Raw genomic sequence first — 10,376 nt, forward strand, 5'->3', positions numbered from 1 at the left:
TTTAAAGAATGTAATGGCATTCCAAGGCCAATATGCTTGAGACTCACTGATCTAAAATGTGTCAGACCATATCGCCTAATAGTCTTCCAATGGCTCCCCATATTCTCAGGATAAAAGCCACAAGTCCTTACATAGGCCCACCAGGCTCTACTCTTATCTGTTCCCTCTCCATAAGCTATACCTCCACTCTCCCCTGGTTCATTCCCTTTAGCCATACTTGTTTCTTTACCCTTCGTCCAATAAACCATACACAATCCGTCTTAGGTACTTTTCATTGGAAGTTTTCTCTGACTGGAAAGTAATTCCCTCCGTTTTCTGCATGGCTATTTGCCTCACTTCCTTAAAGTCTCTGCACAAATGTCACCTTCTCAATATTCTAACATGAGGCAGTCTATTTAAAACTGCAATGCTGCTGCTGCTGCTGCTGCTAGGTCGCTTCAGTCGTGTCTGACGCTGTGCGACCCCAGAGACGGCAGCCCACCAGGCTCCGCCGCCCCTGGGATTCTCCAGGCAAGAACACTGGAGTGGGTTGCCATTGCCTTCTCCAATGCATGAAAGTGAAAAGTCAAAGTGAGGTCACTCAGTTGTGTCCGACTCTTAGCAACCTCATGGACTACAGCCTACCAGGCTCCTCCGTGCATGGGATTGTCCAGGCAAGAGTACTGGAGTGGGGTGCTACTCTATTCTCCATAGTACCTTCTAACATTTGCTTATTATCTACAACTGATGCAGTGTGCTGCTCCCCCAACTAGTGTTAATATAAGCCCCTAAAGCATGGGAAATGCTTGCCACATAGGACTCAACAAATATTTGTTGAATGTTGAATGAATGAAAGAATTCATCTGACAGCTTTTCAAGTCTCAAGACACATCCACAAAGTCCCAAAAGGATGGAATCTGCAGAGAGAGGACAATGCCAGCAAAGATTTTTTTTTTTTTTGAATGAAAGAAAAAGAAGGGATACGATGATCACAAATTTCAATACTGAAAGCGTTATGGGCCTGAAAAAAACTCTTGGGAAAAGTCTGGGTTGGGAAATGTTATAAAGGTTGGGCAGGGTGCATTTAAGTGTCTGGCCCTGAACTACCTGCCCAACCCCTTCCTAACCCTCCCCTTCTTTATCCCTTCTATTCTCCCGCCTCTCCCGAAGCCACAGTCCAAAGCCCTCCCTGGACCCCTCCACCAGAACACAAGTAGTCCACACCAAGAGACTGAAACATTTCTAAACTTTATGTAAAAAGCAACAATCAACTAGCCGGAAACGAGCCTCTAAATTCCGTCTCACTCCAGTGCCGTCTTCTCTAAAGTTTGCTCCACGGTCCAGTCACAGTTCTCAGGGGTCCTGACGGTCTCCCAACGCTGTGTTCCACAGGAAAACAGGGTCCACAGGAAGGCAGGTCATGCGGGACGCCCTGGATAAGCACCTCTGTACAAGGAAAGCACGAGAAGCAGAGACATGGAGAATCAGTTCACTTAAGAAAAAGCGAGAATGCAGGCGAACCCGGGGAACTCAGGGACAGGTACTCACGTACAGCGGTGATACCGCGGGGTCTCAGTTCTCCTCCGGCTTGTCGGCTGGCGGCCCGCAAGGCTGCAGCATCTTCTCCATCAAGTTGAAGCGGACTCGCGCTTTGCTCTCATTCTCGGCAATGGCGAAGTAGTTGAGAAGATCGAAGTGGCCCATGTAGGAGCAGTAGGAGTCGCGGTGCTGGTTCACCAGCCATTCCCACTTCGTGGTGTCCGCGTGGCCGGTCCCGATGTACTTGGACTGCAGATGCTCTAGCTGGCTGTGAATGGTGTAGCGGTCCGTCATCTCACCGCTTTTCCCTTTGCTCCCAGGTGAGAGGCAGCAGACTACAGGAAGGCGCTCTGGGACTTCAAGCCGGACTGCGGAATCTCGGAACACACGCGGTCGCAGGCGGATGGCGTCACAGCAACGAAGCCGCCCAGATTCGCGGTCCCAGGTCTCAGAGGCGGAAGCAGAAGTGCAGTCTGTCACCGAATTGGAGTTGCCTAGGCAACGCTACAGGTGGGCTGCCCCTGTAGAGAGTCCCGCCCACTTCGCAGAGCGTTGCATGCTGGTCCTTTTAGTAGCCCTTTCCTAACAGGAGCTTTGCATGCTGGGACTTGTGGTCTCTGAGGGCTGGTAACACAGGCTTTTTAGGAACCCTGAGAAATGTTTAAAGGGTTTCCTTGGTGGCTCAGTGGTAAAGAAACCGCCTGCCTATTCAGGAGACTTGGGTTCTAGCCTTGGGTCGGGAAGATCCCTTGAAGAAGAAAATGGCAACCCACTCCAGTATTCTTGCCTGGGAAATCCCATGGACAGAGAAGCCTGGCAGGCTACAATCTATGGGGTCGCAAAAAGAGTCAGACACAATTTAGCGACTAAACAACAAGAAATGGAGAGATGTTTAAAAGGATGTTGGCGGCTTAATAGAGGGAGGTGTCTGGGAGGCAAGAGGCATCCTCAGGTGGTTTGGGGCTAAATGGACATGAGAAACTGCAGGACAGGGCAGGGATTGGGAATATGAACTCTTGGTATGACACCGCTTTCGGAGCTAACTAGGCACAGTAGTAGCCCGTTCACAACCGTGGGTGGGTCATCTTGAAGTCAGGAGACGCAAGTTCTGGTCCCAGCCACGTTTTACAAGTTGTGTGGAAAGTTATTTCATCGCTTGCAGGGCTGCCGTTTCCTGCCTGGTCACCAAAGTACATCACCAGTTCCGACACGTTCCGGCGTCTGCATCGAGCCGCTCCCTCCTCTTGAGCTTCTAATTTTGATATTCTCCCTTCAGCTTCTCACCACACCCTACACGCCCTCAGCCTATAAATCTTTCTCAATGTTCCATGCTGCTCGCCTTCCCAGTTCTCCGTTCATACTGTTCCCGCTGCTTGGAATGTTTTGTTCCCCCGGCAAACAACTTTTCCCTTTAAGTCACCTCGAAAGTATCTCCTTGAAATTGACTTTGGCTACTCCAGACAGATGGAAATTCTTCCTCTTTACCACTGTTATTTAAATCCAATTTTTGGTTTAAAGAACTTCCTCACACGAATACAAACTACTTAAGAAAAATTGTTTGCTTCTGTTGATGTATCATCTGTTTTCTTATGATATCCTCATAGCCTGGCAGAGATTGTTTCTCTAAAAACTTTTGATGAATGGGTAAACTGTATGGTAGCCATATAGAAAGAAATTTTTACGGGGTGAAAGACAACTTTAAAATACTTTTATTCTGGTACAGAGTGGCAGTTACGTAGTACCAGTAAGTCTAGAGAGGTACATTATGATGATTATAGTTAATGCTATATTGAATGCCGAAATTTTCCAGAGAGTAAATTTCAGGTGCCCTCAGGAGTTTGAGTAAGCACCTGAGATGGTGATGGACAGGGAAGCCTGGCGTGCTGCCCTCCATGGCGTTGCAAAGAGTCGGACAGGACTGAGCGACTATAATGGGAGGAGATGCATATGTTAATTAGCTTGACAGTAGTAAATAACGTTTCACTGTATATGAAATCTTTTTGCACCCCTTAGATACACGTAGTTTTTATTTTTTTTAAAGAAAGATTGAAAAAACAAAATGACACAAATATCTTAAAGGATCAAATAAGTGTATCAAAAATGAAAAAAAAAAAAGTTACCCCTTCAGTTCAAACTTTGTTACAACAAATGCTTCCTTCCTAAAACCTAGAAACTAATATAAGGCATGCTTGTGATTTACCATCCAGATGTATCAAACCTGGTCTTTTGCCATTTTTGTTTCCAACTTCATTATTTTGTTTTGCCTTTGTTTTTTTAAAGAAATAAAACCATACAAATAAACTCAAAAAGTTCTCTGTATTGCTGTCCCTAATTTACTTTAGGATCCTATCTTGAGTTTAGAATTAATCTTTCCTGAGCCTGATTCAGGAATGTTTTTGACTGCTGCAAGTTTGTATATCCATAAACAATAGATGTCTTTGTTATGCATATTTTAAAGCTTCATAAATCTCATGGACAGAGGAGCCAGTCCATGGGGTTGCAAAGAGTCGGACACCACCTAGCAACTAAACAATGACAATAAATGACACAGATAAATGCGTGTACTGTTATGAAAGTTGTTTTTTTTTCCTTTTCAGCATCCTTGTTGATATATATAGCTATAGCTATGTGTTTTATTTAGCATTTTAAAAAATGTGTTTATTAACCTATTGTATTCCTGCTTCTGTGAATTGCATATTCTTATCCTTTGCCCATTTTCTTATAGGGATGTTTGTCTTCTTCTTACTAATTTTTAAGGAGATCTTTAAATATTCAGGATACTAGGCTTGCCACTTACATGCAATGAAAAATTTTTTTTCCAGTCTAAGGTTCATCTTTACCCTTTATGGTATGTTTCGTTATACAGAAGTTAATTTTAAAGTAGTCAGATGTACTAACGTTCCTTTATGGTTTATCCTTTTTGCATTTGGTTTGAAAAATGAAATAAAAACAAAAAACAAAAACAAAAAAGCCCTCTTTTCTACTCTGGGACCATAAAAAATAGTTTTCTTCATTTTCTTGTAAAAGTTTTAGAATTTTGTTTTTCATATTTAGACACTTAATTCACCTGGAAGGTTTTGTTTCTTTAGGGATCCAATTAGAAGGAAATGTCAATCGACTCCAGTATTCTTCCTTGGAAAATCCTACAGACAGAGGAGCCTGGCAGGCTATACAGTTCATGGGGTCACAAAGAGTAGGCCACGATTGAGCACATAAACTCAACTCAACTCATATGGCTAACTAGTTAAATATGTTTCTATGTGGCTAACAGTGATAACCAGTCACTCACTAAATAGTACATCCTTTCCCTACCCATCTTTCATGCTTCTGTTGTACATGTAGGTCTGTTTCTGGGCATTATGTTCTATTAGTCTCTTTGCTATGCCCATACCAGTGACACCAGATCTTAATTATTGTATCGTTATAATAAGTCTTGATATCTGACAGTGTAAAAGTCTGTAGAATTTCCTTCTTTCATAACTGTCTTCATAATTCTTGATCCTTTGCTCTTCCACATGAATTTAGACTGTCAGTAAAATCCTCACGGAAACTGTGATTGAGTTGTTAAATAAAGCCATGAAAGTCAATATTATTTCCATATCATTAAGAATGATTCTAAGGATATGAGAGAAAAACCTCAAATTTGAAGACCTTTGGAGCTAGATAGAAAATATTTATATGTATTAATTAAGACCCAAGGTGTATTAGTTTGCTAGGGCTGCCAAAACAAAATGCCACAAACTGGATGACTTAAACAATAGAAATGTATTTCCTTCCAGTTCTATAGGCCGAAGTCCCAAGATCAATGCGTTGGCAGGATTGGTTTCACTATGAGGACTCTCTCATTGTCTCACAGATGGCCATCTTCTCTCTGTCTTCATATGATTTTCCTGAGTGTTTCTGAGTCCTAATCTCCTCTTCTTAGAAAGGCACAAGTCATCCTGAATTAGAGTCGGCCCATATCACCTCATTTCACGTAAAGGCCCTATCTCTAAATGCAGTCACCTTGTAAGTTACGAGGGGTGAGGACTCCAGTGTTTGTTTGAACTAGGGTAGGGGTAGGGAGGTTCATCACTGTTTTATACAGTGATGTGGAATATATGAGAACTTTTGAAAACATTTATAATTTGTGAAAATAATATAAGTACATGAAATCTTGTCAGACAATTGCAATGCTTAAAAGGAAAACTGAAGAATCACATTGAAAGTTATGGTATAAAATATTTGAGAGTAAAAATTTGGAATGAAACTAAATTTTATCGGAAAGCCTGTTAAAGATGACTGTGAACATTTGCTGAAAATAAATAGTTTAGGATTTTTTGCTGAGCGTGAAAGTTTAAGGAGGGCTTCCTTGGTGGCTCAGTAGTGAAGACTCCTGCCAGTGCAGGAGACATGGGTTCAGTCTCTGATCTGAGAAGATCCCAGTGCTGTGGGGCAACTAAGCCCATGCACCACAACTACTGAGCCTGTGCTCTGGAGCTGCAACTACTGCAGCCCACGTGCCCTAGAGTCCATGCTCTGCAACAAGAGAAACCGCTGCCGAGAGAAGTCCACTCACCACAACTTGAGAGTATGCCCTGCTTGCCACCACTAGAGAAGAGCTCGAACAATGAAGATCCGGCCCAGCCAACCCCAAAAAAGTTTAAGGAAAGAGGCAGTTCTTCGATTTATGTCTTTAATAAATTGACCATTAGCTTTAAAAATCTAAATGAACCTCTGAATATTATTTTGTACAAAAGATCCTCAAATTCACCAAGAAAGCCTTCCATGTATCAACATCAACATATAGATAACACAAAAACCCTGCTTCACTTTTAATTGTAGTTACACTGAATTTATAGATTTATTTGGGGAATTGTCATCTTAACTATATTGAATGTTCTCATCTGGTACATAGTAAATATTTCCATTTATTTAAGTCTAATTTTTTGACTTTAAATAAAGCTTATGTAATTTTCTCCAAATGGATCTTTTATGTCTTCTATCAGATTTATCCCTGGGTATATGCTATATATATATTTAAAGATGTTCCTTATGAGTCTTAAATTGTCATCTTGTAAAGAGTATCACATTTTCTTACATTTCTTGCTAATAAAGAATTTTGGTCTGGAACCAGTGGTCTTGTTGGTGAGATATGTCAGGAGAACTGTTACTATTTCCTGTTCCAAGATATTACCTTAAGCCTGTTAGGTTACTTCAATATAACTATCAAATGCCATCTTATATTTTGGCATTTAAAGAAAATAAGCAAGCCAAGTTTCCAATGGAAAGGATATAGAATAAAAGATGTATAAGGAAAAGAAAAGATATCTGTTTTAGGGGGAAAATTATACTTTAATCCATTTCTTAAGTCCAGTAATGCAAGGCAACATTTTTCTCTTTTCATCTTTTCTTGGTCTATCTTTATAGCTGCTGGCTTAAAATTTTTTTAAGTCATTTAATATTTTGAACGGTCAAGGTTTCATTCAAGACCAAAAAAGTATACAAAAGAATGCATTTTTCAACATCTACCCATTTCCCATCTTCAGTAAGTAACAATTGCTATGTGTATGTTGTTTATCCTTCCAGAGATTTTAAAAATGAAAGCACAAATGTATATGATATACTTATTTAAGTGCCTACAGATATATTTGGTATTTAACCCTTCGTAAAATTTAGATGGTAGCAAAATGCTTGCCATAGTTCTCTACTTCTACTTTTTTGTTGGCTTTTTGTTTTATTTTCTTGGACATATCGTGGTGATCATCTCATATGAATACATAAAAAACTTCCTCATCCTTTTTGATTTTTGGTCTTGGTTTAAACCTGCATAATAGTCCATTTATGGGTATATTATTATAAATAAACACCCTCATTGATTATCAAATGTCTTGGGTATCCAGAAATTATATTTAAGTTTTATTACTATTGCAGAAAAATACAAAGTTCAAATTGAAATGAACTAAAATCACATCTCCTTTGGTGAAATAATTATTTTAGATATCCTTTTTCTCTAAGGAAATTTTTAAAAATCAAAAGGATTTTCTGTATGTCCAGGTGCTGATATCATGTTTCACACTAGGGGTCGCCAAAACAGTATTTAAAGCCAAGAAACAAGCCAGTAGCTCAGTTCAGTCGCTCAGTTGTGTCTGACTCTTTGCGACCCCATGGACTACTGCACGCCAGGCCTCCCTGTCCATCACTAACTTCTGGAGCTTGCTCAAACTCATGTCCATCGAGTTGGTGATGCCATCCAACCATCTCATTTTCTGTCGTTCCCCTTCTCCTCCCGCCTTCAATCTTTCCCAGCATCCGGGTCTTTTCCAGTGAGTCATTTCTTCCCATTGGCTGGCTGAAGTATTGGAGTTGCAGTTTCAATGAATATTCAGGACTGATTTCACTTAGGATGGACTGGTTGGATCTCCTTGCTGTCCAAGGGATTCTCAAGAGTCTTCTCCAACACCACAGTTCAAACACATCAATTCTTTGGCACTCAGTTTTCTTTATAGTTCAACTCTCACATCCATACATGACCACTGGGAAAACCATAGCTTTGACTAGGAGGACTTTTGTTGGCAAAATGATGTCTGCTTTTTAATATGCTGTCTAGGTTGGTCGTAACTTTTCTTCCAAGGAGCGTCTTTTAATTTCATGGCTGCAAGCACCATCTGCAGTGATTTTGGAGCAGAAGAATATAAAGTCTGTCACTGTTTCCACTGTTTCTCCATCTATTTCCCATTAAGTGATCTCCACCGGATGCCATGATCTTGGTTTTCTGAATGTTGAGCTTTAAGCCAAACTTTTCACTCTCCTCTTTCACTTTTATCAGAGGCTCTTTAGTTCTTTTTCGCTTTCTGCTATAAGGGTGGTGCCATCTGCATATCTGAGGTCATTGATATTTCTCCTGGCAATATTGATTTCAGCTTGTGCTTCATCCAGCCCGGCATTTCGCATGATGTACTCTGCATATAAGTTAAATAAGCAGGGTTGACGTACAGCCTTGACGTACTCCTTTCCCAATTTGGAACCAGTCTATTGCTCCATGTCTGATTCTAACTGTTGCTTCTTGACCTGCATACAGATTTCTCAGGAGGCAGGTCAGGTGGTCTGGTATTCCCATCTCTTTCAGAATTTTCCACAGCTTGTTGTCATCCACATAGTCAAAGGCTTTGGCATAGTCAATAAAGCAGAAATAGATGTTTTTCTGGAACTCTCTCGCTTTTTTGATGATCCAACAGATGTTGGCAACTTGATCTCTGGTTCCTCTGCATTTTCTAAATCCAGCTTGAACATCTGGAGGTTCACATTTCATGTACTGTTGAAGCCTGGCTTGGAGAATTTTAACCATTACTTTGCTAGTGTGAGAGAGAGTGAAATTGTGCAGTAGTTTGAACATTCTTTGGCATTGGAATGAAACATTCTTTAGCATTTCTTTGGGACTGGAATGAAAACTGACCTTTTCCAGTCCTGTGGCCATTGCTGAGGTTTCCACATTTGCTGGCATACTGAGTGCAGCATTTTCACAGCATCATCTTTTAGGATTTGAAATAGCTCAACTGGAATTCCATCACCTCCACTAGCTCTGTTCACAGTGATGCTTCCTAAGGCCCACCTGACTTGGCATTCTAGGATGTCTGGCTCTTGGTGGGTGATCACACCATTGTGGTTATCTGGGTCATGAAGATTTTTTTGTATAGTTCTTCTGTGTATTCTTGCCACCTCTTCTTAATATCTTCTGCTTCTGTTAGGTCCATACCATTTCTGTCCTTTGTTGTGCCCATCTTTGCATGAAATGTTCCCTTGGTAGCTCTCATTTTCTTGAAGAGATCTCTAGTCTTTCCCATTCTATTGTTTTCCTCTATTTCTTTGCACTGATCACTGAGGAAGGCTTTCTTATCTCTCCTTGCTATTCTTTGGAACTCTGCATTCAAATGGGTATATCTTTCCTTTTCTCCTTTGCCTTTAGCTTCTCTTCTTTTCTCCATTTATAAGGCCTCCTCAGACAACCATTTTGGCTTTCTGCACTTCTTTTTCTTGGGGATGGTCTCGATCACTGCCTCCTGTACAATGCCATGAACCTCTGTCCATAGTTCTTCAGGGACTCTATCTATCAGATATAATCCTGTAGTTGAGAACATTTTATTATTAGGCACCTTGAGTATCTCAACTATGGTAAGCAGGAAAAGTACATTATGACTGAAATGCTGAAGACAAAACTTTGGTTTGCTGTATTTTCAAAGGCAACTAAGACTTTTATACAGAGAAGGCAATGGCAACCCACTCCAGTACTCTTGCCTGGCAAATCCCATGGACAGAGGAGCCTGGTAGGCTGCAGTTCATGGGGTCACTAGGAGTCTGACACGACTGAGCGACTTCACTTTCACTTTTCACTTTCATGCTTTGGAGAAGGAAATGGCAACCCACTCCAGTGTTCCTGCCTGGAGGATCCCAGGGACAGGGGAGCCTGGTGGGCGGCCATCTATGGGGTCGCACAGAGTCAGACACGACTGAAGTGACTTAGCAGCAGCAGCAGCAACAAGACTTTTATAACATAGGAGAAAACTAAGTTATCTTTATCATCATAGAGATTTTACTTTAGGGTTTTACATTTAGTTGGAATAAGCGATGATGTGGAATTTAGGTAATATGGAATTTATGGAACTTTTAAAAAGAAGTTTGCTGGACATGATCTTACTTTGCTGAGGTTAAAAATGTCTTTAACTCCATCTTTTATTCTTCCAGCTACCATAGGTTTCATATATTGGAGCAGATCTAGAACTCTTAATTTTTGTAGGGTTTTACTTCTAATTGGGCACATACTTCAAAAGTGTAAAATGTTCTGTACTTTAAGAGTTCCTCTTGGGCAGATATGATTGCCA

At 40.8% G+C, this 10,376-nt stretch overlaps 1 protein-coding gene across 2 annotated transcripts; it reads right to left on the reverse strand.

The window, feature by feature from the left end:
- Positions 1-1,232: 1,232 nt before the first annotated feature.
- On the reverse strand, positions 1,233-1,886 carry SF3B5 (splicing factor 3b subunit 5). Of its 2 annotated transcripts, none has more exons than XM_068985437.1 (2): positions 1,532-1,886; positions 1,233-1,425 (listed from the first exon to the last, which is right to left on the reverse strand). In XM_068985437.1, the coding sequence occupies exon 1, from the start codon at positions 1,810-1,812 to the stop codon at positions 1,552-1,554; it is 261 nt and encodes an 86-aa protein (XP_068841538.1). In that variant the 5' UTR covers positions 1,813-1,886; the 3' UTR covers positions 1,233-1,425; positions 1,532-1,551. The 2 variants fall into 2 exon arrangements, with proteins under 2 accessions (XP_068841538.1, XP_068841539.1); XM_068985438.1 differs by having other exon boundaries at positions 1,528-1,886.
- Positions 1,887-10,376: the final 8,490 nt, after the last annotated feature.

Source organism: Capricornis sumatraensis, chromosome 13, assembly GCF_032405125.1.
Source record: "Capricornis sumatraensis isolate serow.1 chromosome 13, serow.2, whole genome shotgun sequence".
In the NCBI taxonomy this organism is placed as follows: Eukaryota; Metazoa; Chordata; class Mammalia; order Artiodactyla; family Bovidae; genus Capricornis; species Capricornis sumatraensis.